Source organism: Emydura macquarii, unplaced genomic scaffold (genome assembly GCF_026122565.2).
Source record: "Emydura macquarii macquarii isolate MOO-44397 ecotype Brisbane River unplaced genomic scaffold, CSIRO-AGI_Emac_v2 contig_1793, whole genome shotgun sequence".
Classification (NCBI taxonomy): domain Eukaryota; kingdom Metazoa; phylum Chordata; order Testudines; family Chelidae; genus Emydura; species Emydura macquarii.
In genome coordinates this window covers 1-27,688 of record NW_027131930.1, presented here as the reverse complement: position 1 = coordinate 27,688, position 27,688 = coordinate 1, and the positions used below count along the sequence as shown (strand labels likewise).

Below are 27,688 nucleotides of genomic sequence, written 5' to 3'. Positions count from 1 at the left end.
CAGAGGCTGGTCTGCTCAGAGCCCTTTTCCTCCATTCCATGAAGGAGAGATCACTCAAGAACCTGTATGAGGCAGAGGAAACTCTGCCTTCCTGTCTGGGCCCAGGTACTTCCCCCAGGACTCAGAAGGGAAGTGTTAGCTGGAAAGCGAGGGGCATTGCAGTTTCAGGTGTTGATTGGTTTGTAGGAGCTGTATTCTAATGTGCTTTGTGTGATTCAGTTTAAAAGAGCAGAAAGGTGTTAGACTGGGCAAAGTATAAGTGTATTGACCACTTCATAACTGCTGCATGCCCTGAGAGCGTTAAACTATAACTCAAAGTTTGCACTTTTAGGGTGGGATTCTAGAACAGGGATGTGTCACTGTATCTTGGAGGTCAGCACTAGGGCTAGGGCCTAAGGAGGCGGGGCCAAGGAGCCCAATTTCTGACAAGGGGCAGCCCCTGGCACTTAAGTGTCACCAGCTGCATCATGCTGCTGCATGACTGGTGTAGTTGATAATCACAGGGCCGCAGACTGTTTCTGAGATAATACAATAGAATGCCATACTGCAGCTGGTTAGAGAAGAAAGATTTTTTTCCCCAGATGATTGTGATAAATAAAATATTGTTTCTGAATAATTTTTCAATGGAAAGTTTTCAAGTTTTGAATGAAAAATTAAAAACCAAAATACTTGGATTCTGAAATGTCACCATCGTTGCTAGTGGGAGTGGTACTTCAAGTGCCCCTAATTCCCATTTTCCTCCATAGACTGGGCTTCTTTGCCAAAAAAATTGATTGAAATAAAAACCTAATTTATCAATAAAAAAGAATAGAGATGGGAAATTGTTGACCCTCCCCCTGTAGGAAAGTAAAGAATTAAAGCTGGACAAGTAGTCAGGCCTAAATTACAGGGAACGGGATCAAGGCAGGGGCAAACCTTGTTTCTGTTAATTGGTGTGAATTTTAGTTAGTCGGTTATCTCTCTTCTTCTCCTCCATTCCTGGCTATCTGTAACCAAATAAGAGTCTATGGGGAATTGCTGAAAATGTATGCGTTGACATACTGTTATAGATAAAAGAATTGTAAAGTAACCCCCTTGTTGCTCGCTTGCAGCGTCAAGGTGGAACAAGCAGGCAATAAAGGATTCTGTCTCCCCAATCCACCCCCTTGACAACCTGTTTGATTATTTCTAACATCCCCCATCCTCTATTTCTCTACACCATAGAAGTAGCTTTCTACAACATCTATCTCGGGCAATTTAATCTTGGGCAAGCCATTTCCTTTCCGTTGAGGAGAGCAGGAGCCATGTGCATGTCGCTGCCCGATGTTATCAAACCACCCAGTGCGCACAAGATCTCCTGATGCTGTGATCTTGATGTCCCACCCTGCAGGGTGGGGAGGACATTTCTCTTCCTCCACTTGGCAGGCACTGGGTGTCAGATCCTCCACAGGGACTGGCGGGGAAATACTCCATCTCTGGATAACAGATTATTAATTGGTAAACGTTTCCACGATGATACAATCTGGAGAATTGCAATTAGTGACTGTGAGACACTGAGATTCTGAAGTGGATCCAGCCCATCCTGGCTTCTGTATACACTCAGTTCAGGCCACAGGGAGGAAGGACGGTAAGAGACCGGTGCATAGATTTGGTGCTCTTTGCCACCAATAATTACATATGATTATTCTCTCTCTCTCCCACAATCCACTTCCCTCACTCCATCCCCAGGCAGTACATGGCCAACATCCCATCCCATTTCTGTTCCTCCCTCTTGTCTGTCTGTCTGTCCAGCTCACCCCCTGTGTTTAATGTTGTCAGTATTACTTGCCATCTGTCCAGGATGCTTCCCACCCCTCAGCCTTTCTCCAGGTCTCTCGCTGTCCCCAGCACCACCCAAAGCCATTATCTCTCTGTAGATTTCTCACTCCCTTTCATTGGGATGTGACTGTTCCTGGCCATGAGGCTGGTGAGAAGCTAGAACAATCACTGAAACACAGCGCTGGGGATGTCCGAGTCACTGATTCCCCTCTGTCTGCTCTGTGTTCACAGGTGTGTGTGAGAGAGGGGGAGAGAGAGAGAGACCAGCATCCCGCAGCAGAGGTTTCATGATGGCCAAGTTGAGCACAACCTCCCTGACCCCAACAGAGTTTAACCTAGATTACGAAGCCGAATATAACGAGACTGAATGCCTAGTGTACGATGAACCTCCAGTGACCATCTACAGCATCATTCTGCTCATCTGCCTGTTCGGGCTGGTGGGGAACGGGATCGTCCTCTGGTTCCTCAGCTTCCACATTAAGAGAAACCCCTTTACTGTCTACATCCTCAACCTAGGCACCACAGACACTTGCTTCCTTCTCTGCTCGGTTACTTACATCATAACTCATATGGTGAAAGGTTCATTTTGTGTGGATAAAACTTTTATTTTCATATTTTTGCTATTTGACCTCCTGTCTGTGTTGACGTACAGCAACAGCCTTTATCTCCTGACAGCCATCAGCACTGAGAGGTGTCTGTCCGTCATCTACCCCATCTGGCACCGATGCCACCGGCGAAGACATTTGTCTGCCATTGTGTGCGCCCTGCTCTGGGCTCTCTCCATTCTGCTCGCTGGACCAGTGGCTTTCTTTTGTGTTATTCTTAAAAATGAAATCTGTGGCATATCCCTCCTACCCGTCTTTGTTCTGAATGTCCTGATATTCACTCCCATCATGGTTCTGTCTAATCTGACCCTGTTCATCAAAGTCCGACGTAGCTCACAGCGACAACAGCCAGGGAAGCTCTACATTGTTATTCTGCTTAGTGTCCTCTTCTTCCTCCTCTTTGCTGTCCCTATGAGTGTCGATATGTTCCTAATTTTTCATAAGATATACGATTCCAGTGACATATCTCACATGCTGTCCTCTGCAAACAGCAGCATCAACCCATTCATTTACTTTCTAGTTGGAAGCTACAGGAAGCGGCGATTCAGAGGCTCTGTCAAGGGTGCACTCCAGAGCGTTTTTGAGGAAAAGGTAGATCCCAGAGAAGATGGAGAGACCACCAGAGTAGACCCAGTGGAGACATCCACTTAAATTCCTACACCACCCAACCAGGGAGACCTGGTTCTGGGGATGGAGGTTTCACTAGATCCCAGAATCAAAGAACTTAGAGATGGAAAAGACCTTCCAGGTCACTTGTTAAATTCCTCCTCATCCAGAGCTGGGGCCTTCCCTAGAGTGGATCTCCAGTGTTCTCTGCAGTTAAAAGAACACCAGTGGGTTATGTGGCCTGATCCTACTCCCACTGAATCAGAATTATTGTCAGGGACTCTTCATAGCCTCCCCACTTTCCCTGTATATAGCCTGAATAAAACTTCAGTGGCCAGGAGAAGTGGTGGTGGGGAATGATAGTGACACTAACACTGGAATATCCCTGAGTAAATCATTCCACAGCCAGCTCCCCTGTGCAGCGACACTCCCACGGAAGGAAGGGGATCGTTCCATGCAGCTCTGGACTCCCGCTGATCCCAGCTTCTCTTTGAATCATTCACCTTTATTTCAATGGAAATAATACAAACTAACTATTGACTAATCAAACTTCAACTCATCTACTAATGTTGTGCTCCACAACGACCGTGGTGACTGCCTGGCGTTGCTCTCCAAATCCTCTTCCTCTGTATTCACCCTGGCGTTGATGATTTGGGGAATGTGTGACAATGTGGGGAATGTATTTACAGTTTATGAATTTGTTGTGAGATGAACTCTCTGTATGTCTCTGTATCAAGCTGTGAACTTCATTTTGACGATAAAGCTGTTTTATTTGCCTTCCTGCTGTCTTTGTGGTTCCATCTTGGACTAAATTCCAAGGGTTGGTGGCTCAGGGATGCTACAGAAGGTTGTCTAACTTTGATGATCGTCCATTCAAATGGAAAACCCCTGGACACGGCGATGGCTGCTGACCAGGGCAAACCCATTTTTCAAGCATGAATTTGGTGGGGAGGTAACTTAGCAATAGATCACCCGGTGAGGGACTTTGAGCCCCTAATGAGACTGTCAGGGGTTCACCTGGCAAATGGGAAGGGAGGTTGTTTAAGAGAGGGTCCGTCACTGGCCATTTTACAGACATAGAGATGAAGGCACTGACTGCAGAAGAGAGAGCGATTATCTGATTCAGAAGAGAAACTGTGTGCAGGGTTGGGGAACCAGGCCCCCCTAAGTGACTCTGACCTTCATCCAAAGAATACACCAGCATGGTGAGGAAACTGAGGCCAGGAAATGCTGTTACTAACCCGTTGCCCCAGGCTTCCCCTCCTTTAGCAAACAACACACACAGCTTCCCCATGCCTCCGTACAGCAACATTTCTCTGCCAGCTGGCGAGCTGTGCACTGGTCCGGTCGTACTGTGCGGCAATGGAGAAGTGGCCAGTAGGTGTCACTGGGAGATCGAGGAAGACAGAAGAGCAGCAGGTGATGCTCTGGGCTTTGTAAGTCAGGGGATGCGCTCTGAGCTTGGAGTTCTTTCCATTGGACAGTGCTCTCCTGCCATCCCCAGGCACAATATCCACTGCCCCTAAGCCCCAGTGGCTGGAATCAGGCCCTGCAGTGCTGGACATTGAGGGGGCAGCCTGGCCACAGAGCTTGGGAAAACTTTGTTGAAATGTTTTTCCCTTTGGAAAAAGATGGCTTTCGGATCATTCCTTTGATATTTTTGTGGATTCCCTTCAATATACCCCAAACCCTGAAAACTGAACCCACCTCAGTTTTCAATGAAATCTGAAAAAAAATTCTGGGAAAAGATTTTTGGGGAAAAAAGTAGGAATTAAAAAAAATGGTGGAAGTTAAGATACATGGCTCAGGCAGAGCTGATTGAAAAATGGGTCAGATCAGGAGCCCAATCTTTTGGTGTCACACCCCTGAGCCCCAAGTCCTTTGCAGACGGGGATAACACTCTAGGTTAAGCTTACCACTTTTTGACTTCCGCCAGTCAAACTCAGCGTAGGGGAAAGATACACACACATGAAAAGTGGTCGAGTCTCAGACCATTCTGTTCTAGTCAGGATCTTACACTGTGTCCATCACCGTGGTATCTGCTGAGTGCCTTTCTAGGATACCTTAAGCCACGTGACTAGCATAGCTTCTGTTCTCTGTCTCATAACACAAAAAGAAGGGGACCGACAATGAAACTGAAAGGTGACAGATTCTGAACAGATAAAGGCAGTTACATGTGCTATCAGACAGGAAAGGTCACAAGCCAAAGGGAGAGATTGATAAGGGCAGTGGAGCGGCTTTTCCAAGTGCAGGAAAGTGAAAAATACAGCATACGTGAGAAACAGACCACGTTCCCTGCCTCTTACATTGAAACAGAGACTTGCACCAGCACCTTGGGTGACCAGATATCTCGATATTAGGGGTTTGTCTTACGTACACAACTATACACCTTCCCTTCCCCCCCAAAAAAGGCCCTTTTTTCACACTTGCAATCTGGTCACCCTACCTGTAAGTGCACCAGGTCAGTAATTCTGGGGCCTGCAGAGTGCTTTGAGCTTATATGCAGTAGAGGTGATGTGAAATCCAGCTGAGGAATGAGACATTCACAGAGGGAGAGGAAAAGCTTTTAAGAGAAATTCAACTGGGTCTCTGAGAAGGCCCAAACATCTCACCTCCCTAAGATCCCAGGGCTGTATTCAGAGGTCAGACTGTAGCAATGTGCATGGAACTTGAGAGAGGAACACAAATTGCAGGAAGGAAGCATTTGGAGGTGACACCAAGAAGGAGGCACACGGGATAGCATCTGTGTTACATGGCTGGACTATTAGCTGCAGGTGCAGCACGTCTGCAAATAGTTCCTCAAGAGCCCATTTAGTTGTAGAAATGTGGCGTCCTCACCTAGTATTGCCCAGCATGCCGTGCATGAAATGCAGACAAATGGAGGCATCTGGTGTGTGTGTAGGACTGGATGATAGAGCCAACTCTACTTGGTCTGCTGAAGCCCAGGCCAGGTGAGCTGTGTGTGTATGTATGCGTTCGGGGCGGTGGAGGGGGGGGCTAAAGCTGAGTGTCTGTTGCTTTTTTTAAAGACAGAGTAGTGTCACCAAACTCAGTCTGTCAAAAATCAGGACGCTGGTTTAGAAGTGCTGTGATTTTTACCTATTCCAAATGCTGGGTTCTTTGCTTTCTGGCTCTTACACCCTCAGAGTGCACTTAGGCCAGGAAACGTGACCCATCTCCACATGCCCCAGAGCTACAAACTCATACAGTTCCTGTATATTTATTTATTTATTATTTTAAAGTGATTCTCACACAGTCACATGACTCCAGAAGCTGGAACTTAGAAAAGACGCCAGATATCCCAAGATTCCAGGTAGCACTGGGAGAGTCACCAGTGTTGGCATTGTGTGGTGCCACTGTCTGCTCTTCTCTTTGTTTGCAAAAAGAATCCCAAGCAACTAAAAGTTCTACGAACCCCCCCCCTTGAACCAGGCAGCTTTAGATCTTCAGTCGAATGCTCACCGAGTGCAGCGCTTTTGGCTGCCTCTGTGTGCCCTATAAGCATCCAGTTAGGGCAGGTTGCTGTTCCCCTCACACTTCTTCATTAATCTCTACACCCTGTTCTTTAGAGCCCAGCTCTCATGCTGTGCTGATGGCATGTGGCTCAGAGACCTTCTCAGTCCAGGATGGTATTAGCCAATACATCTATGTTAAGTGCAGCATACACCACATTAATAAGTATTATGTGCATGGTATTACTATATTGTGATATAGCGAGGGCAGAAAGCTGTAGGAAAGTGATTTATGGCAGATATGTAAGCCTCAGAATGCTCAGAGCTCTGTTCCCTGCAGATTAGCTGAGTCTCCTTAGGGGGCAATTAGGAGCAGCTGAGCCAATTAGGGACCAGCCAGGTGCTCCATAAAAGCCCTCCGCCCCCCCCCAAACAGACAGTGCATGAGCTGGAAGGAGTAGGAGTGCGGTGCTGTGCGGTGCGGTGCGTAGGAGTGCTGAGTTGCAAGGAGGAAGAGACCAAAGTGCAGAGATCCTGTGGAGGAACAGGCTGGAGAAAGGTACCAGGCTCAAGAAGCCAGAAGGAGGGGGGAAATTAGCCCAGGGGAAGAGAAGTGCAGTTGGGAACACGGTGCCAGCAGCACCTAGCTGCTTCTCATAGGGCCCCTGGACTGGGACCCGGAGGAGCGGGTGGGCCTGGGTCCCTACCCCCTCCTTGGGGAAGACGGGGTGACTAGAGATGCCCTGACCCACTACAAGCAACCAAAGCGTGAGACCCGCTAGGGGGAGGTCGGCTGCCTGCCACAATATGCACGAACACAATCACGTGACTGTTGGAAAGTTTTGTTAACTGACTGTATTATGCTTGCCCCACAATTCTGTCACCTGTTTCAAGTATCCCGCAGCACTTTATAAAGCTGAAGTAGCTTTATGGCCCAGTATCTGGAATTCTAATATCTAAAACAAAGAGAAAGAAGGTACAAAGCAAGTTAATGAACTAGGAGAAACTGGTGGGCTGAATTTTAGCAAGTTTTGTAACTTGTAAAATCATCCGATAAGTATTGCTAGCTGGAATGCATTTCTTTGAAGCACACCTGTGTAAGGTGAACATTCTGCCAAAATTTGCTTCCCAGAGGTTCATATGTCTGCTTTTCGTAGTGTACCCACTTGTTTTGTCTTTAGACAACAAATTTGGCTAAGTTCAATTATTTGGTCTCTTGAACATTTTAAGAGAAACTGCGAGTAGTCAGACAACTGGCTACATCTTTTAGTCAGTAAAGGGGCAACAGGAGGGTGAAAAATAAAAATCAGGAAGTGATTAAAACAGAGCAAGAGCCTTTATTTTTCATGGATGAGCCCTTAGGAAGTCACACCAACTGTTTTTGGATGGAAAGGAATTTCTTTCCCAAAATTTATCACTTTTCCACCTTCCTGGAGTTTTCATCATCCAAATAAAAGTCATTTTTCAATGACAACCCAAAACAGTCTGAAAATTTTGGGTGGAAAAAAAATGAGGAAAGAGTTCCCAAAAATGTAATGGAAATGAAAATATATTTTCCAGCCAGTTCTGCCTGAGCCATGTGTCAGTGCAGGAGCGGGAATGGTGAGGGCTCAGAGCTTTGAGTCCTATGGCCTGTGCGGAGGAACCCTGTGAGCTCAGCCTTCTGCTGGCTGGAGAGAGGAACAAAAAATGTGGTTCCATCTTGCAGGCAGGCTGCAGGAAGGGGATGTATAAAAAAATCAGAGAAAATGAGAAGGAAACTCCCCACCCCTCACCCTTTCTCCTCATCCAGGGGCTCACTTCTTCCTGCTCTTCCAGATGCATGTCTTTATAAGATGCGAAAGGGCTGGCTTGCAAAGTGTGGTTCCATAGTGTGGTAGTTACTATGTCTGCTATGTGCTCAGACGGTCCTGGCTTTGCGCCCTGGCAGATCTGTGCTGAAGTGACAATTTTTAATATCAAACTCCATACAGTGATTTCCAGGGGTCACTTGTGTTTTGCTGGAGCAGACTCGGTATTTGTGGGACGCTCTCTCCATCTTGGAGGAGCTGATTTAAAACACAGCCAATAGAGCTGGCTCCCAGGGTGGGGAGGTGACTGTCACACACGGACACGGTCTCCTGCAGCAAAACAAAAGCAGCCCCTGAAAATTGCCGGCTTCACTTTGCAAAATCCAGCCTCCACGGTCACTGCGTAGCAGCTGGTCCTGCTGATGCTGAGAGCTAACACCATCAGGCTGGAAAGGAGCCGTAACAACTACAATATGGAACCACCTCTTGTCAGAGCTTTGGTTGGTGCTTCACAAGAAGACCCCTGAGCTTCTGAGTCTATGGAGGCAGGGCATCGGGGGATGGGACGTGAGTACCTCACAGGTCAGGATCCATCAGGGAGAGCAACATTTAGAAGAGAAATGGCCCCCCAAAGAAAAAACCACAGAAATCCCTGTGAATTAGTTTCTCCCTTCATCCCCAAGCTAGGAGTCTCTCTGGGGCAGAGAAGTACGCACCCAGCGTGGGAGTAACTCACCAGTCAGCGTGTATTACACAGCTGCCTCTGCTCCTGATGTACAGGGGATGGGGTTCTGGCACAGCCCCCAGCGGTACAGGCTGTCTCTCTCACGCTTTTATCTCCTTCCCCTCATGCTGCATTTGTCTCCCCCATCCCGTGCAGGAGCTCTTAGCGACAGAGCAAACAAACCCAGAAATGCAACCCATCTTAGCCACCTCCCTCCATCTGGGTGCACAGCTCCCTATAATGCAGCCCAGACCCCAATAGCTCACACCTTGATGGCTCCCCAGTGGAAATTACAATACTTGCTTACTCAGCTTCAGCTGCCTCAATCCCTTCCTTGAAGATACTCGTGCTAAGTTTGCTCTTCTCCAGACTTCTAGGGTCTCTCCCATACTCCATGAGTTCTCAAAGATAGTTGTTAACGGTTCCAGCCCTCAATGCATTTGAAGACTATTGCGTTCCTCTACAGCCTTCTCTTTTTTTAAACTAGACGCGCCATTCTTTGAACCTTTCCTCTTAGGTCATATTTCCCAAACCTCTCACTTTTGTTGCTCTCCTCTGGACTGCCTCCAATTTATTCACAGCTTTCCTAATGTACAATACCCAAAACCGGACAGAGTCATACAATACTCCAGTGGAGGCCTTGCCGGTGCTGAGTAGAGCAGGACAGTTACTGCCCCGTGTTTTACATACAACACTCCTGTTAATTAGAAAACCCTCCAAGTATGACAGGAATCATAATCAAATTGGGAGAGTGGCAAAAGTGACAAGAATTGGAACCATCAACTGATCTCCTCTTCAAAAAGAAAGAAAGAAAAGAATCCCTAGCAACCGAAATTATCTGATAGCAACATATGATCTGCAGAAACCAACACTTTTTAGATCTTCAGTCTAATGCTTTCCCAAACGAACTATTTCAGCTGCCCCAGGTGAGGAGGGCATGGAAGCTACTAAGAAAAAGCCATACATACTATATTTGGACCTCTCAGAAGCCGTATATGCCATATGTAGACATCTGACCCCAGTGACGCCATTTGATTGGCACATACGTGACAGCAGGAATTGAGAGGTAAATAGCTGAAGATGTAAAACCAAACAAGAGATTCTTGAAATAGATCAAGAAGGCTGTGAAAGAAATCGATGGATCCAAGGTTCACGAGGGGATAATGGAAGCAATTAAAGAAGATAAGGATATTACTGAGGAGCTAAATGAATTCTTTTCTCAGCCCTCACTTCCGCACACTGACTTTTGATCTGCCATGGAAGATACTGGGGGGAGAAAAATATGATTGTGGTGGAAGAACACAAGAAGATGGAGGTGACAGAAGAAAGCAATTCACAATTCCTAAGGTCTTTCTGTATCCCCTCCCCTTTCTCTGAGCTCCTTCCCCCATACCTTTCCATTCAATCTCTCCCAAATCCATACAGGATGGAAGCATACAGTGGAGGAAGTTGCTCTTTGCCCCATCAGGATTTTGTACCCGGCCCATGGCTCTTTTCTTTTTTCTCTTCCTTTCTTGGGGGGACCTTATCCCACTTTCCTTCATCTTTGTGGGGGTTGGTTGAAGTGTACATTAGGGCTAAACCTCTGGGGTTTCTGGAAAATCAATGGCTTTGACTAAAGGGCACTTTCACCTGTACAGGGATTTGAACCCTGGACTCTCAGATTAAAAGTCTGATGCTCTACCAACTGAACTATCCAGGCTCTCAGAAAGCTTTTTTCACTATGCATATTGTCACCTAGGGTCAGTGACCTGCAGTATAGAAAATCAACCCCATGGAAGAGAAGGTGGTTCCCAGACAACCCAGTTCTGTTTTTTGCAGAACACACAATTTACCCCTACCTGAACAGCTTTCCTCAGGTGAAATGACGTTTACAGACATGTGACAGGTCGTGCTCTAGATATTAATTTTCTGAGAACATCAGAGTGTATGAACAAAGCTAAAAGTCCCCTTTCAGGGCTCCTTCCTCCTTCACTTCTTTCCACTTTGCTGTACTGATGCTCAGGTGTCGCTGCGATGAAAGAGAAGGGCTAATCCTCTAGGGCAAGGTCCTATGGTGTAGTGGTTATCACACTTACATTACACGTAGAGAGCCCTGGCTTCATGCCCCAGTGGAACCAGCCATGTGTCATTTTAGTGACAGTCTTCGTAAAATCCAGTAAATCCAACATTGCAGTTTTCAGGGGCTGATTTTGTTTTCCCAGGGCAGAAAGTGTTGGTGTGACACCAACACCTTTCCACCATCAAACTGGCTCCATATGCATCTCATTGCAGATGTGCATCACCAGCCCTGAGCACATCTGCAGTGTGACACAATCTGTAATGTCCGAGTGCCCACTAGTCCTCAGACAATAGAATCTCATGCAATTCTTTTCCACCTTCAGAGACACTCCTCTTATTCAGTATAGCTGACCCCAAGAGGTTAAATACGTGTTGTAAACCCTGTGACCTGAAGCCCCAGAGAGAAGAGACCTGAAGCAGAGCTCTGTAAACGGAAAAAGCTTGTCTCTTTTGCCAATAGACGTTGGTCCAATAAAAGATATATTACTACACCCACCTTGTCTCTGTCACACTGTAGACGCCTTGGGGACGGGGTGACATTCAGCTGCAAAGGGTTACATTTGGAGCCAGCTCAATGGCAGAGAGGTGACTGAAAACTGCAGTGCTGGATAGGTTTATTTAATAAACTCTCGCTATTCCTCAAACAGTTCAACACTGGTGGTGGCGTGTGGTGTAGGTGTTGTTCTACACCACAGGGAATAGGAGGTTGGGTCCACACTGCGGTGTGTAGCTACACGTCGGGGAAAGACTCCAGCAGAGAGGAGGCAGCGGCTCCACAGAGCTGGAAAAGTTACAATCTGTCAAATATGATTATCCTGTTTACATGCATGTATCATCTTTGTATCTAAAACTGTGAATTTTGGCTATGTTCTTGTATCTCAAACCTGTGTCGTATTCCTGGGTGACACCTCCCCAGAGAGAATTTACATCAGGACTAGACAGCTCTGTATTGCTGGCCCATCAAGGACACTCCACGCTCACAAAGGGCCATTGAAGAAACTCATCCCAACCAGATAGCTCTTCCTGAGGATGCCTCAGACAGCGAGAACCCAATGGCCACCCCTTGGGATTCAGCAAATCCTATAAGGACATGTGACCTTGCATTCCATCTTGGGCCAGTAACTTTTGGGCCAGTAAATTTCCATTCGCATGGCAGAGGATATAAATTGCAGTTGGAACATCTCCATTTTGCCTCTTTTCCTGCTCTCTTTCTCAGGACTGTGGATTTACAACTAAAAGGAGCATCTTGAACTATGGGCTGAGGACCTTCCAAGCTTCTGTAAGTTACCAGAATGACTTTACAAGCCAGCAGTCTATTCCATTGCTGCTGAAAACCTGATATAAGGATGTAGCCCCTTTGCCAGAGAGAGCTGGCAGCAGCAAAGGGCTGGGTTCTATATCTAGAGGTTCCTATCGCTGACACAACACCAAACCGGCTTGGACCCCCACCCAGCCACCTGGGAAATCACACATTATCCCCTGGGTACCCCCAAAAGGCAATACTTCCCCTCTCGCAAGCACTGAGTCTGAGTGTAGAAAGTAAACATTTTAATAAAAGGAAGGAAGTAACTTAGCACTGGTTTGGGAAAACCGTGCAAACAGAATTCCTGAACACAATAAGCCAAACCCACTCCAGCACAGAGTACGTGGGGCGTGTCCCTTGCCTCCCCCTGCTTGCTTCCCCTGCCCTACTGACTGTCGTAGATTCTCTGTCGACCAATCCATTGTGGGGCTCCGCCAGTCCCCTCTGTTGTATCTGCTGCCTGCAGCCCCCCCCCCCCGCTGCTGGCTCTGCCACCTGCTGACTCCCCCCGCCTCTGGACCTCGCCGAGTCCCCTCTGCTGGTGGGCAACCTCCTTTGAGGTTTCCCAGTTCCTTTAGTGATTTCAGCTCTTAGTGAGTTTCAGCCGTCAGCTTTCACTCATGGAAAAGCTTTCTACTGACATAGGACGATGTCCCTGCTTTTAGCAAAACAAAAGACTCTAAAAGGAATAAAGAAGTCTGCCTTTTAACAATGGGAGGAGATAGTAGTCAATCTATGCCTGAGAATAGCCCTTTGCAATGTCAGCAGGAGACTCCCTCAACCTCCTTCCTCCTACAGCTCGCTGGAGTTCGTTCGCCACCTTTGTTGAGCTCTGTTTAGATGAGAGTGAATTTTTCACTGGAACAGGCTAAAGACAGTTCTGCTGCCATTTGTTCATACAACAGGAAAACAACATTTCAGTACCCCTGGAGTTAACACTACCATGATTTGTAACCAAAACCCAGTCAGACTGACCATTTCCCATCATGCTGAGCTCCTAGCTATACTCCTGCAAATACCGAGCCCAGGCAAATAAAGTGCCCCCCCCCACCCCTTCAGCTGTTGAGCAGGGGAGAGACATGCAGACCTTGCTCACAAGGATGTTAGTCATTTGTGTGCGTATATGATCCATTAATAACTTTCTTTTCTTTTGTTAATAAATCTTTAGTTAATTGACTAAGGATTGGCTGAATGTGTGATATTTGGCTAAATCTGAGATTCATATTGACCTGAAGAGAAATGTCTGAACCTTTGAGATTAGCAAGAACCTTACATATGGTGAAATGGGTTTTCAATAACCTCTCACTATATTAGATTGGGTTGCCTGGAAGGGAGCCAAAGGCTGGAGTGCCTAAAGAGGACTGTGTTTGGCTTCTGGTTAACCAGTGTGGTGCTGCAAAAGCTCTTTTGTTACTGGCTTGGTGAATCTAATTATAGAATAAACCACCAGTTTGGGGGATTGTCTGCCCTATTTCTTGCAGTCTGCCCTGAGTGTGGCTTTCGGTCCATCCCAGGCGCCTTGTCACAAAAGATAATTGCATAGATGTCCTATATTTAGACTTTTTTTAGACTTTAGAAGCACACAGCATCTGAATAAAAAAATTAGCCCTGTTCAACATCTAGGGGGACCATCTGAGCCACTCAGGACCAATGGAATCAGCTCTCTCTTTTTTCTGTGATACAGGCTTCATCCAGACACCAGCTCCTAGGCATCTTATGATGTGGGATTTTGGGTGTGCTCCATGCGAGCAGCTCTGCAGTAGGAAGGGGCAGTGCATCAGCATTCAATCTATCTATTGTTGTCCCTTAGCCTCACTCCTGGAGAGAATTCAGGGGAATGGGGGTGAGAAGTAGTTCCCTTAGCAGAGCTACAAACACATCCCCCACATACCAGTCCTTTCCAGTCCAGAACAAGGAATTCCAGGGAACTATTATAACAGAGGCTGTAGAAAAAACTAAACCAGACCAAGTGAGTTAGGGAGAGCCTAAGTTAATCACTTTTATTAGCGTTGTTCAACACAATGACTGAACACCAAGTGGATTAAGTCTTGATTCACTATGTGAAGAACTTTGGAAAGAAAATGGGTTTTATCCCTATTGTTAAATGAAGATGTTGAGTTTTGGGGAGAAAACATTTCTACCAGAACTGGGGTTTAAACCCACGTGAGCATGCACTCATTGGATCTTAAGTCCAATGCATTAACCACTTGGCCATTCTGGTAAGTGCCCTATATGTAGTTTTGCAATAGTGAGTTTTGCTGCCTGGAGCAACAACTCACTGCAAGACTCATGACTCTTTAGCAGCTCAGGGAAAAGCTGTGAGGACAGGTATTTCCTGCTCTGTCCCTCATACCCCTTCAGCTCTGTCCATACATCTCTGAGCTCCATCTTTTTCTTCTTGGCTGTAACTTACAGAGATCCTGCCTACCACAGCTGCAAGGATCACCTCTAAATGGAGTCCTGAGGGGCCATCCTCCGTCAGCAGGTTGCAGTGCTTAGTGGCTGTTTTGTAAAGGAACTCAGGTTGAGCTCCACTCCAGTAGAACCAGCAGTTCCTCTTCGAAGTACCAGTGTTTAAATACGACTGCCCCTTTGGTCTGCATCTCCTTATCTTTCTCCCCTCTCTCTCCTCCTCCCCATGCCCGGTGGATTACAGGAGGGAGGTGAAGGTAGTTGTGAGACAGGGGATTTGATCATCATTAGGGATGCAGGGAGACCTAGGGTGTGTGGTGACAATGTAAACTGCTTGGTGACTTGCTTGCCAGGTGTCAGTGTGGTGGACACCGAGACAGACCTTGTGATGAGCCCTGGGGAGGCGCTTGCCATTGTAGTCCATGTTGGTACCACTGAGGGGAGAGAGCCTGAAAGCTAAATGTAGACTGCTAGGTCAAAGGGCCAGGGTTGCAACAGTAGCGCTCCCTGAAATGCTTCCGGTTCCACAGGCAAGTCCAGCTAGGCAAGGGAACATCAGGGTCTCCATGCGTGGTTGAAAAGATGGCACCAGGATGAAAAGTTTGTTTGTTAGACAGCGGGGAACATTTTTGCTGGCAGACTCCACCTGAATCAAAACGGAACCAGGTGGCTACCAGACAAATAAATAAGTCGCTGGAGGCATGTGTACACTGAGAGCTGGAGGAGAGGCAGCAGGAGCTGAGGAGCCTCTAAGTCAGACAGAGACTCTGTTACAGGCCCTCGTATTACAATGGCGTGTGTGCATCCAGGGAAGGGAATGCTGCAGAGTAGAAGTGTGTTGGCGACAGGGACAGGGAATGAACACAGGTAAATTTTGCAGAAGGTGAAACACTAGGATCCTCCCAGCAAAGACAGGCCTATTTCACCACCCAACACAAAGGCCTACGGGAGGCTGCTCGGGAGCTCAGAGTATGTGGCCAGAGAGGTTTAGCTCGACATTGTTTTAGAACAAGAAACCCCCCCGCCCTCTTCTTTCAGCTATGGGAAAGGATGATAGATGCCATGTTTGTAGTACGGTAAGGGATAGAGTGTTGATTCTGGACACTTAGTGATCAGAGTGGTAACCAGTGAGACACAGCAAGCCCGATTTGCAGATTAATAAGGTTTAATGTGCAAGGTTTTCTATAAATATATTAGTTAGATACAAAGCCTAAAATTAACTACAATTATATCATAGTCACTAAGCCTGGAGAGTTAAGCAGTCACTCAGAAGGCTGTATACAGGAACGGCTTTCTTCAGGGGCCCCGCCAGGGAGTCAGTGGATCCTCTGATCCAACCGGCAGCACCTCCTGTGGTGTCAGGTGTTGATGGAGGCCAGGAGAAGCAGAGGTGAGGCTGCAGGGGCTGAATTATGGCTGTGGCAGGCTGCACTGCGGGAGATGGGGATGAACTGTTGGATTGGGGCTGAAGGGGGCTGAACTGATATGATGGGGTTTGGTGGAGGCAGATGTGATAGCTGGCCAGGGGATGGCTAGATGTGGGGTGCCAGCTCCTGGAGCAGCTTCCATAATTCCCTTTCCCCATAAATTTGGGAGAGTGGGCAATGCTGATTCTCTCTCACACACACCGGGGATGGGCAGGGGAATTCAACACTCAAAAGACAGACTAAAAATCACAGTTATCTTTCTTTTAAAAAATCTCCTGGTTTGTTTTGGGAAATCTCGTGATTTTTGATCATTGAGGTTGGCAGTACTGCAGATTCCCTCTCTTTTACCCCTTCCCTGAAATGGGACCTCATGGCTCAGTTGCCTGTGCCCACAGGACCAGTGCTGACCTCCAGTAGCTCAGTCAGACCCTTTCCAAGAGCTCCAATCTACTGGCTTACCAGTTCACCCCTTCCAGGACACGGGAGAGTGAAGCACACAGATACATTGGCTTTGCAAAGGGTTCAGAAAACCAATTGCTCTTTACTTTAGCTAACACGAGACATATACAGATCGAGACAAAACAATAACACGCCTGTGTGCATTTCCTGCGTTAGTTTCCTCACTACTCTGGAGCATTCTCTGGGCTTAGATCAAAATCCTTTAAGGTGCCCAGAATTCCCCCCTTCTGCTCCCCACAGCACATGGCTTCTCATGCAAATCATGGAGTCTCTCTCTGTCCTCTTCACTCAGTGTTTTCTACTCTCTCTCAAATGTCCAGTGAAACACCCATTCTTTTCTAACCTCCTGTCCCCTTGGCCAGGTGATCAAAGTCCTCCAACAGGTAATCTATTGCTTAGTTACCTACCTCTTGCAGAGTTCAGACTTGAAAAACAAGTTGGCCCAGGAAAGCAGCCATCGCTTTGTCCAGAGGTACTCCATTTAAATGTACAGTCATATAAGTTTAACAACCTTCCACAGTGGCACCAGCCCTTGGAATTTAAGACCTAGTTGGAGGTAAAAAGACAGCAGGGCAACAAAAACCAGCCTTACAATCAAAATGGAGTTTGTAGCGTGATAAAGTTGATCATCACACATAAGATTCCCCCAAATCAGGACATGTGGCAACCCAAGGATGAGGAACAGTATTTAGACAGATCAATCCCAGGCACTTACCATGGTGAGCACAGACGCCAGGTATTATTAGTTGTTGAAGTTTAAATATATTGCTGACTGGATAGTAATTTTGCATTGTGTCCATTGGGCCAGTGGTGAATGGTTCAAATATCAGCTGGGACCAGCGAGAATCAAGTGCTGACTGGAACAATCCCTTCATTCCATGCAAGTGCCTCCATTCAGGGGAGCTGGCTATAGAATGATTTACGCTGGGACATTCCTGCATTACTGGTACTATTATTTCCACCATCACCGTTTCTCTTAGCCACTGTATTTTTACATGGTGGAAAAGTCTCGAGGCTGCAAGCAGTGCTGGAAAGTATTTCTTTATGGAAGACAAGTAACACTCACCATGTGACACCAGAGAAACTTGCCTCCAAAACTCTAATTACTTGTTCGTGGCATTTCCAAAGCAAAGTGAATGAGACCATTAGAGACCCATTTCTGCTCCCATTCAAGTCAATAGGACTGTTCCCACTGATGCAAATGGAGCAGGAGCAGGCCCCATGTGACACATTTGTGTTCCTTACAACGGCACAGAGCCCTGGGGATCCGCTCTAGGGAAGGGGCATGGTCAGGGTTGTGCACAATTAGTGAGTGGCCTACAGGGTCCTTTCCATCTTTGTGTTCTTTGATTCTGTGATCTAAGGAAATCTCCAGCCCCAGAACAGGGTCTCCGAGGTTGGATGCTGTATGGATTTAAGTGGCCGTCTCCTTTGGGGCTGCTTTGCTGGTCTCTCCAGCCTCTCTGGGATCTGTCTTCTCTTCAAAGACCATCTGCAGCGCGGCCTTGACAGATCCCCTGTATCGTCGCTTCCTGTAGCCCCTGAATCCCAACTCGGAAATAAATAACCGAGTTCATGCTGCTGTTTGCAGAGGCCAGCATGTAAGATATTGCACACGTTACATGAAAAGAGAAAAACGTGGACACTGAGGGGGACAGCACAAAGGAGGAAGAAGAGGCCAGTGAGCAGGATAACACCATAGAGCTTCGCTGGCTGACATCACTGGGCTACATCGGACATTGAGGAACAGGGTTAGACTGGACAGAACCACGAGGGGAGCAAATAGCAGGAAATTCACAACACCGATGGGTACGTGGGTTATGACACAGATTTCATTTGCAAAATAATCACACAAAAAAGCCACTGATTCAGAGAGCAGCGTGGAGAGAGCCCAGAATAAGGCACATATTATGGCGAACAAGCATCTTGGCCGACAGCATCGGTACCAGATGGGGTCAGACAGACACCTCTCAGTGCTGATGGCTGTCAGGAGATAGAGGCTGGTGCTGTATCAAGCACACAAAGTAAAAAGGTCAAGGAAATAAAACTGGCATTCCAACAAAATAAATATTATACCATAGAAGTTACGAGATTAGAATCTGAGTAGAGGAGGAAGCAAGCCTCAGCGACAACCAGGTTGAGGATGTAGAGGGTGAATAGGTGCCTCTTAATGCAGAAGCCGAGGAGCCAGAGGACGATCCCATTACTCACCAGCCCGAACAGACAGATGATCAGAATGATGCTGTAGACGGTGGTGGGAGGTGCATCATACATTGGCCATGCAGTCTCGTTATATTTCGTTTTATTATCCAGGCCAAACTCTGTTGGGGGCAGGGACATCGTGCTCAGCTCCACTCAGCCATCATGAAACCTCTGTTGTGGGATGCTGGTCTCTTCCTCCCCCCTTCTCTCACATACACCTGTTCGCAGAGAGTAGACGGAGGGGAATCAGTGACTTGGACATCTGTAGCGCTGTATTTCCCAGCCTCTTTGCTTGGAACAGTCATATCCCAATGAGTGGGGGGGAGATGTGCAGAGATAATGGCCATGGGGGAGGCTAGGGAGAGACAGAGATGTGGAGAAAGACTGATGGGAGGGGGGAGACCAGCCAAGAGAGAGAGATATGGGAGGGGCTATAGGCCAGGTATGGACAGGGAACGGCACTGGGGACACATGTGGCAGGGGATGTGGAGAGCAAAAGAGAGAAGAAACATGTCTGGTGAACTGTGGCAAAGAGGACAGGATCCATCCAGCAGTCGCTTACCTTCCTTCCTCCAAAACCCCAAGGTCTGAACCGAGCGTTTACTGGAGCCGGACTGGAACCGACTCACTTCAGAATCCCAGTGTCACACTGTCACTAATTGTGATTCTCCTCATACGATCATCACAGGACAGTTTTCCAGTAATAATCTGTTATCCGGAAGCAGAGAATTCCCCTGCCAGTTCCTGTGCAGCATCTGACATCATGTGCCTGCCAGAAAAATGTGTTCTCCGCACGGGGCAGGGCAGGACACAGCGATCGCCGGATCAGGGGTTCTCATGAGCATTGGTCGGTTTGATAACATTAAGCTATAAATGTACAGAGATGGCCTCTACAGATTAAGTCTCATGGGACAGCTATCACAGAAAACCACACTTGTTGTTTAAAGGCTCTTGGTGCAAGTCGGCTGTTAACCGACTCTGTTAATTAGCATGGAAATGAGCTCCTTCTTAAGGGTTACAATTTTCCAATTAACTCATTTCTGTGACGATTCCTTCCTGTGGCACCATATTGATTCCCACATGGGTCATCAGCAGAGCTGGAATCTTTAGACCCATCGTACAGCCTTCTGCCGCTGCAGCTAAAGGAGTTACTGATAACAGTAGTAGACTGTCATCGTCTATGCGGCCCAGCTGTGGAGGGGGATTAAACATGCACTCTGCCAGTGTGTTTCAGTGCTATTGGCCGAGAGAGAAGAAAAGTCAGACTCAGGAATCGTGGCTTCCATTCCAGACTCTGGAGGAGAGTGTTCCCTAGTGCTCACAGAGACTGCTGCCCTGTCCTCTCTGTCTTGCTCATGTCCCACCAGCTTCTTACTCCCCCGAGGCTCTTTGTATCATTCTCCCCCTCCCAGCTTCTTCCAACATGAGCTCTTCATCTGATTTATTCTTCTGTCTCACCCCCCTCCCCCAGCACCCTGTCTTACTCTCCATGCCCACCCAGTCTACTCACTCCAGGCTCTTTGTCCCAATGTAATCCCTTCCCCCACACCTCCGAGGTCTAGCTCTTGTCTCTTCTATATTTCTGTCCGGCTCCTTCCTCCTCCTCCTCCTCGCTGCCTACATGCCAGCTAAGGGGGAGCATTGACAACTCAAGTGAGACCCAGGTCTTTCTGGTGCACTGCAGCAGCTGAGAGGAACAATTGCAGGGAAAGTCCTGCTTGGTCCTTGCCAGTCGCAGGTTGGCGCGTGCTCAGGCACTCTATATGGTGGGTGTACATGCAGTCTGGTCACACACACACATGCTGGGAGGGGATGGAGCATTTGCAAATTGAGATTTTTAAAATGCTCATAGCTTGGCTAAATGTGGGTGATTTTTCCTGGAAACACTAAAAGGCCCATCCCTGACACACGAGTGACCCCCGCCCCCACTCCTCCCGGCCAAATGTCAAGCCTCAGCTCCAAAGCATGAGGGTGCTAGAGCATCATGACAAAATGGTGTTAGAGACATTTTTAAGACGAGGAAACGAATGTATTTACCCCAATCTCGAGCTAAGAAAAGGCTGAACCATTTCTGCTGAAATTAACAGGTAATGAAATTGTTCTCACGTCTGCTTTACACACAGACAGTCCTAGGCTTGAGCCCCAGTAGAGCCAGCACCTCCTTGTGTCAGTGGCTATGTTTATAAAATCCAGCAAACCTTGTGCTGCAGTTTTCAGGGGCTGATTTTGTTTTACCGCAGGAGACGGTGTTTGTGTGAGACTGTCACTGCCTCCCATCTAGCTGACACCAGCTGTGTCCCATTGCAGCTGAGCATCACCCCGTCCCCAGGGCATCTGCATTTTGACACATCCTATAATATGGTCGAACCTCACACAGTTTCTCGACACCCTCTAAATATGCATATGGATCATCTTCTAGTGCTGAGCACGCCGTGTCACCAACCAACCCCAAACATTCAAAAATCATGAGGTGGGCTTGGAAATCATGAGATCTTAAATAAATACTAAAGGTGGGGTTCTTTTTATTGGCCTTCTAATGCTGAACCTTTGGGCATCATGTTTTCAAGATTTCCTCTACAGCCACAAGGGACAGAATCCTACTTTTTAAAATGAATCTGAGATTCTTGTATAATCACCTGATTCCAGGAGCTGAGGCTTTAAGATACACACCCAATATCATGGGTACCTGCGATACAATGGCAAGTGCCGTCAGCACCAGGCACTCGTCTTTGTATACCAGAAAGATTGAGTCCATTCGAGTCATTTACATGAAAAGTGAAATATTTACAACTGCTCACACTGTGGTACCCCCCACCTCTAAGTTACCTGAAGTGTGCCAGATGAACCACGACTGGAAGGCAGCTGTTGACAGTGCCTCAACTGCTAGGCCTTGTAGGCACTAACCCTGCTGGGTCCCAAGAAGTGCTCAGACACATGAGTAAAGTGAAAGGGTATTTTACTAGGGCTGGAAAGGAAGGAAGAGGTTTATCCTTCTGGATATTGAGCCTTTGCAAAAGGCTCCCATTCAAGCAAGGTACCAGGGGCCCCAAGGGCTGAGCAAAGCAACTGTGACACCATCTTTTCCCATGTTGTCCCACCCAGCCCTGGCAACGCTTCCCTGGCTGGACACTCAACAGGCTGCTGGGTTTGGGTCCCACTACACTGGAACCTTGTGCTCTCAAGCAAACCTTGGTCTGTGTAGGCTGGAGCAGTTCTCTCCCCTTGGCCTCTCTGGCACATTTCCTGGGCCCAGGCTATCGTTCTGTTAGCCCATCACAGAAATGGGACCAGATGGCCCAGCTGCCCTCACCCCAGGACCAGTGCAGACCACCCAGTAACTTATACCTATCCCTTTCCCAGACCTCCACACTGGGAGCACTCAGATTTACAGGTCACCCCTTCAGGGGGACGTGATAGTGAAGCAAACAGATAAACGTGCTTTGCAAAAGGGTTTCAAACCAACCACTCTTTACTATAGCTAGTGCAAGAAACATACATATGTAGACAAAGCAATAAGAAATCCAGGCACATTTCCCGGCCTCCGTTTCCTCACCATGCTGGTGTATTCTTTGGATGAAGGTCAGAGTCACTTAGGAGGTCCTGGTTCCCCAACCCTGCACACAGTTTCTCTTCTGAATCAGATAATCTCTCTCTCTTCTGCAGTCAGTGCCTTCATCTCTGTGTCGGTAAAATGGCCAGTGACGGACCCTCTCTTAAACAACCTCCCTCCCCTTTGCTGCTGAACCCCTGACAGACTCATCAGGTGCCCAAAGTCCCTCACCAGGTGATTTATTGCTTAGTTACCTCCCCACCAAATTCACACTTGAAAATTGAGTGTGCCCTGGTCAGCAGCCATCACCGTGTCCAGGGGTTTTCCATTTGAATGGACGATCATCAAAGTTAGACGACCTTCTGTAGTATCCCTGAGCCACCAACGATCCCCTGCCTTCCGTGGGGGTGTCGCTGCACAGGGGAGCTGGCGGTGGAATGATTTACTCAGGGATAGTCCAGCATTAGTGCTACTTTCTTCCCTCCCACCTCCCCCCATTTCCCCTGGCCATTGAATTTTTACTCAGCATATTTACAGGGAAAGTGGGGAGCTACGAGGTGTCCCTGACAGTAATTCTTTACAGAAGCAACAATGACACTCACCGGGTGACACTGGGATAAACTGGCCACCAAAACTGAAATTACTTGTCAGTGGCATTTCTAAAATGCAGCCAATCAGACCATGATGGACCTGTTCCGAATCCCATTCAAGTCAATAGGGATTTCCAAAGCTAGGCCAATGGGAGCAGGCGCAGGCCCCGTGTGACCCAGTGGTGTTCTTTACAACTGCACAGAACACTGTGGATCCACTCTAGGGAAGTACCCGGCTCTCAGTGGGGAGGAATTTAACAAGTGACCTGCAAGGTCTTTTCCATCGCTAAGTTCTTTTATTCTGGGATATAGCGAATTCTCTGTTCCCAGAACAGAATCTCCCAAGCTGGGTGCTGTAGTAATTTAAGTGGCTGTCTCCACTGGGTTTGCCCTGGGGGCCTCTTCATCTTCTCTGGGTTCTGCCTTCTCCTCAAAGGCCGCCTGGAGTGCGACCTTGCTGGAGGTCCTGAATTGCCGCTTCCTGCAGCACCCCACTAGAAAGTAAATGAATGGGTTGATGCTGCTGTTTGCAGAGGCCAGAATCAAAGTTACTATACTGAAACCATCTACGTAATGAGAAAAGAGGAAGATCTTGACACTCAGAGGGACAGCGAACAGGAGAAAGAAGAGGACGGTGAGCAAGATAACCACGTAGAGCTTCCCTGGCTGACGTCGCTGTGAGCTACATTGGACCTTGATGAACAGGGTCAGACTGGACAGAACCATGATGGGAGGGAATATCAGGACATTCAGAATGCCGATGGGCACATGTGACATGACACAGCTTTCAAATGAAAGATCACAGAAAAAAGCCACTGATCCAGAGAGCAGCGTGGAGAGAGCCCAGACCAGGGCACATATTATGGTGGACAAGTGTCTTGGCCGACGACATCGGTGCCAGATGGGGTAGAGGACGGACAGACACCTCTCAGTGCTGATGGCTGTCAGGAGATACAGGCTGCTGCTGTACATCCACAGAGCCAGTATATGGCATAGGTATGATATGAAAATATACACTTCAGTCACAGAAAATGGATCTGTCACCATATAAGTTATGATATAAACAACCGAGCAGAGGAGGAAGCAAGTGTCGGCGATGGCCAAGTTGAGGATGTAGACGGTGAAGGGGGTCCTCTTCATGTGGAAGCCAAGAAACCAGAGAATGAAACCATTCCCCACCAGCCCGAACAGAGAGATGAGCAGAATGACGCAGAAGATGGTCACAGGAGGTGCATCGATCATTGTCCATTCAGTCTCATTATATTTCGTTTTATAATCCAGGCCAAACTCTGTTGGGAACAGGGATGTTGTGCTCAGCTCAGCCATCATGAAACCTCTGCTGTGGGATGCCGGTCTCTTCCTCTGCCCCTCTCTCACACACACCTGTTTGCAGAGAACAGACAGAGCGGAATCAGTGACTCGGACATCCCTAGAGCCGTGTTTCATTGATCGTCCCAGCCACTGCCCAGCCTCATGGCCTGGAACAGCCAGATCCCAATGAGTGGGAGTGAGAAATATACAGAGAGATAATGGCTTTGGGGGGTGCAGAAGACTGCGAGAAACCTGGAGAAAGGCTGATAGGTGGGAAGCATCCTGGACAGACTCCAAGTGACAGAGACAGAATTAAACACAGGGGAGTGAGCTGGACAGACCGACAAAGAGGGAGGAACAGAAATGGGATGGGATATTGGCCGTGTATGGACACGGAACAGCCCTGTTGATGGAATGGGGGAAGTGAATAGTGGGGGAGGGGGAAAGAGAGAGAGAGAGAGAGAATAATCAAGTGTAATTAATGGTGGCAAAGAGCACCAAATCCATTACCGTCTTTTCTCCGTGGGCCTGAACCGAGTGTTTATAGGAGTCGGGCTGGGCTGGATCCGCTTCAGAATCTCAGTGTCTCACAGTCACTAATTGCAATTCTCCAGATAGGATCATAGTGGGAAAGTTTTCCAATTAATAATCTGTTAGCCAGAGATGGAGAATTTCCCTGCCAGTCCCTGTGGAGCATCTGACACCCAGCGCCTGCCAAATGTAGGAAGAGAAATGTCCTCCCCACCCTGCAGGGTGGGACATCAAGATCACAGCATCAGAAGGTCTCGTGCTTACCGAGTGGTTTGATAACATCGGGCAGTGACAGGGCTTTGCACATTGCCTCTGCTCTCCTCATCAGAAAGGAAATGGCTTGCCCACAATTAAATTGCCCGAGATAGATGTTGTAGAAAGTTGATTTTATGATGTAGAGAAATAGAGGACATGGGGAGGGTCAAAAATTTCCCATCTCTATTCTTTTTTGTTGCTAAATTAGATATTTGTTCTCTGATTCTGTGATCTAGGGAAATCTCCATCCCCAGAACAGGTCTCCCAGACTGGGTGCTGTAGGATTTATGTGTCGGTCTCCACTGGTTCTGGTCTGTTAGTTTCTCCATCCTTTCTGAGATCTGCCTTCACTTCCAAGACCCTCTGGACCTCGACAGAGCCCCTGAATTGCCGCTTCCTGTAGTTCCCAACTGGAAAGCAAATAGCCAGGTTGATGCTGCTGTTTGCAGAGGTCAGCATGTGGCAAATCTCACTGAAACGATATATATTCTAATGAACGAGGATGGTCTGGGCACTCAGGGGAACAGCACAAAGGAGGCAGAAAAGGACAGTGAGCAGGGTAAAGCTTTTCTGGCTGAGGTCGCAGAGTGCTACATTGGACTTTGAAGGACAGAGTCAGGCTGCACAGAACCATGAGGGAAGCAAAGATCAAGACATTCAGAACACGGGTGGATTTGAGTGTGAGGACCCTTATTTATTTATTTATTTTTCATTTGCAGCAACACAAAAAAAAAATGGCACTGATCCAGGGAGCAGGCTGAAGAGAGCCCAGAGCAGGGAGAGCTCTGTGTAGCCCGAAAGCGTGTCTCTTTCACCAACAGATGTTGGTCCAGTAAAAGATATGACCTCATCCGCCTTGTCTCTTTATAGAACATGGACATGAGCCCCTTCTTACTGGTTTAAATGTTCTCCCGTTTCTCCAGTTACTGTATTTCTGTGACGATTCCTTCGTGTGGCATCCTGCCAACTCCCATGTGGGGCATCGCCAGGGCTGGAATGTTTAGATGCACTGCGCAGACCTCTGCCACTGGAGTTAACACAGTCACTGATGGCAGTGCTGAGTTATCATCCTCTAGGTGGACCAGCAGGAAGGGGGCATGAGACGTGCACTTTGCCAGTGGTTTCACAGCAGGTGGCTGGCAGCAGAGGAATGCGGAGATTCATGAATCATGGGTTCCATTCCAGGCTCTGTGCTCCAGTGGGCACAGACTCTCCTGCCTCTGTCTGCTCCCTCAGCACGTTGTCGCAGGCTCCTTATCCCATTCTCTGTGCCCAGGCTCCCCATCTGAGCTCAGTCGTCTACCCTGCCCCACTGACTGCCCTTTTCCCTCCACCTCGTTGTCCCAGTCTCTGTGCCCAACCGGTCCCAGTCTTCCTCCTGAAATCCTAGCTCCTCATCCATCTTCTCTCCCCATGATCCCTGGCATCATGTCCCAGTCTCCACCACCCAGTCCTAGTCTCCTTCTGTAGCTCCTTGTCCCCATCTCCGGGACGAGACAATCCTAATCTTCACCCCACCCCCAAGCTGGACTCCATATTTCCTGCCCCATTGGCTTCCAGTGCACCCCATCTCCACCGTTTCCCCCCACTCCAGCTCCCAGATGCAGTCTGCTTGCCACCCAGTCCCAGACTCCTCATTTCCATGCCCCTTGTCCCAACCTACTCCTTCTGCTGCTTACCCGGTCTAGCTATTGTATCCCCTGCATTTCAATCAGGTTGCTTCCTCCTCCTCATTGCCTTGGTTCCAGCTTTGGGAGCATTGAGAGTACTAGTGGGACATTCTCCCTGTTCTCAGTTCCGGTGCCCAGCACTGCAGCAGTTGAGAGGAACAACTGCAAGGAAAGCCCTGATTGGTCCATGCAGTCCCAGGTTGGAGCACGTTCAGGCACTCTGTAGCGATGCTGCCCGCACAGTCTGGTCACACATGGAGCTTGTGTGAAATGAGATTTTTTTTTAAAAAGGCTCATAGCTTGGCCAAATTTGAGCAGTTTTTCATGGGAACACTAAAAGGCACATTGGGCAGGGCCCAGCGCAGGGCAGACGCCCCCAGCCAAGAGGCCTCACAAAGGCCGGACTGGGAGGGGACCCAGCCCAGGAGCTGAACAGTGGGGCCCAGAGGGGCACTGGGAGAGCCGAGGGAGCCCAAGTATCCGCACTGAAGCAGAGCTTGGGGGTGTGTGGCCACCACCTGGAGCCAGTAGTGAGGGGCTGACCCATGGGCATCCCAGCAGCACAGCCAGGGCCTGGGCTGGGAGGGGACCATGACCCCACTGGGATGGGGAGAAGGGCCCTGTATCCCTAGACTGTGTGGCCAACCAGAGCCAGTATCTGACCCACGGCATCCCTGCAGCACAGCCGCTGTGTGTGGTGCCCACACATGTGGTGCCAAGGGGGGCTGCGTTGGATATTTTCCTTTAAACTTTCTCATCTTTTCTTTATTTTTTAATTGATTCCTGTTCAATAAATTGTATTGCTTTGAGCCATATACATCGATCAGTGGGTCGGGGAAGTGTCCAGTGCAGAGAGAGTACCCTGGAGTGGGGACACTCTGGCCCCTGTCCTAAGTGACCATGACAAGGTTGGGGGTCGATCCCCCCAAGGATCCTGGGCCCA

At 48.2% G+C, this 27,688-nt stretch overlaps 2 protein-coding genes, 1 non-coding gene and 1 pseudogene across 3 annotated transcripts; 1 reads left to right on the top strand and 3 right to left on the bottom strand.

Moving 5' to 3' along the window:
• The first annotated feature begins 1,504 nt into the window (after positions 1 to 1,504).
• Positions 1,505 to 3,053, top strand: LOC137159240 (mas-related G-protein coupled receptor member H-like). Its single transcript, XM_067557399.1, has 2 exons — positions 1,505 to 1,606; positions 2,029 to 3,053. Exon 2 carries the CDS (start codon positions 2,085 to 2,087, stop codon positions 3,051 to 3,053), a length of 969 nt encoding a protein of 322 aa, XP_067413500.1. The 5' UTR covers positions 1,505 to 1,606; positions 2,029 to 2,084.
• A 7,550-nt stretch (positions 3,054 to 10,603) lies between these two features.
• TRNAK-UUU (transfer RNA lysine (anticodon UUU)) lies at positions 10,604 to 10,676 on the bottom strand. The gene has a single exon. It is a non-coding gene; the product is annotated as a tRNA-Lys (tRNA).
• Positions 10,677 to 18,050: 7,374 nt separating this feature from the next.
• On the bottom strand, positions 18,051 to 21,593 carry LOC137159239 (mas-related G-protein coupled receptor member H-like; annotated as a pseudogene).
• A 1,748-nt stretch (positions 21,594 to 23,341) lies between these two features.
• On the bottom strand, positions 23,342 to 24,355 carry LOC137159238 (mas-related G-protein coupled receptor member H-like). Its single transcript, XM_067557397.1, has one exon. It carries the CDS (start codon positions 24,305 to 24,307, stop codon positions 23,342 to 23,344), a length of 966 nt encoding a protein of 321 aa, XP_067413498.1. The 5' UTR covers positions 24,308 to 24,355.
• Positions 24,356 to 27,688: the final 3,333 nt, after the last annotated feature.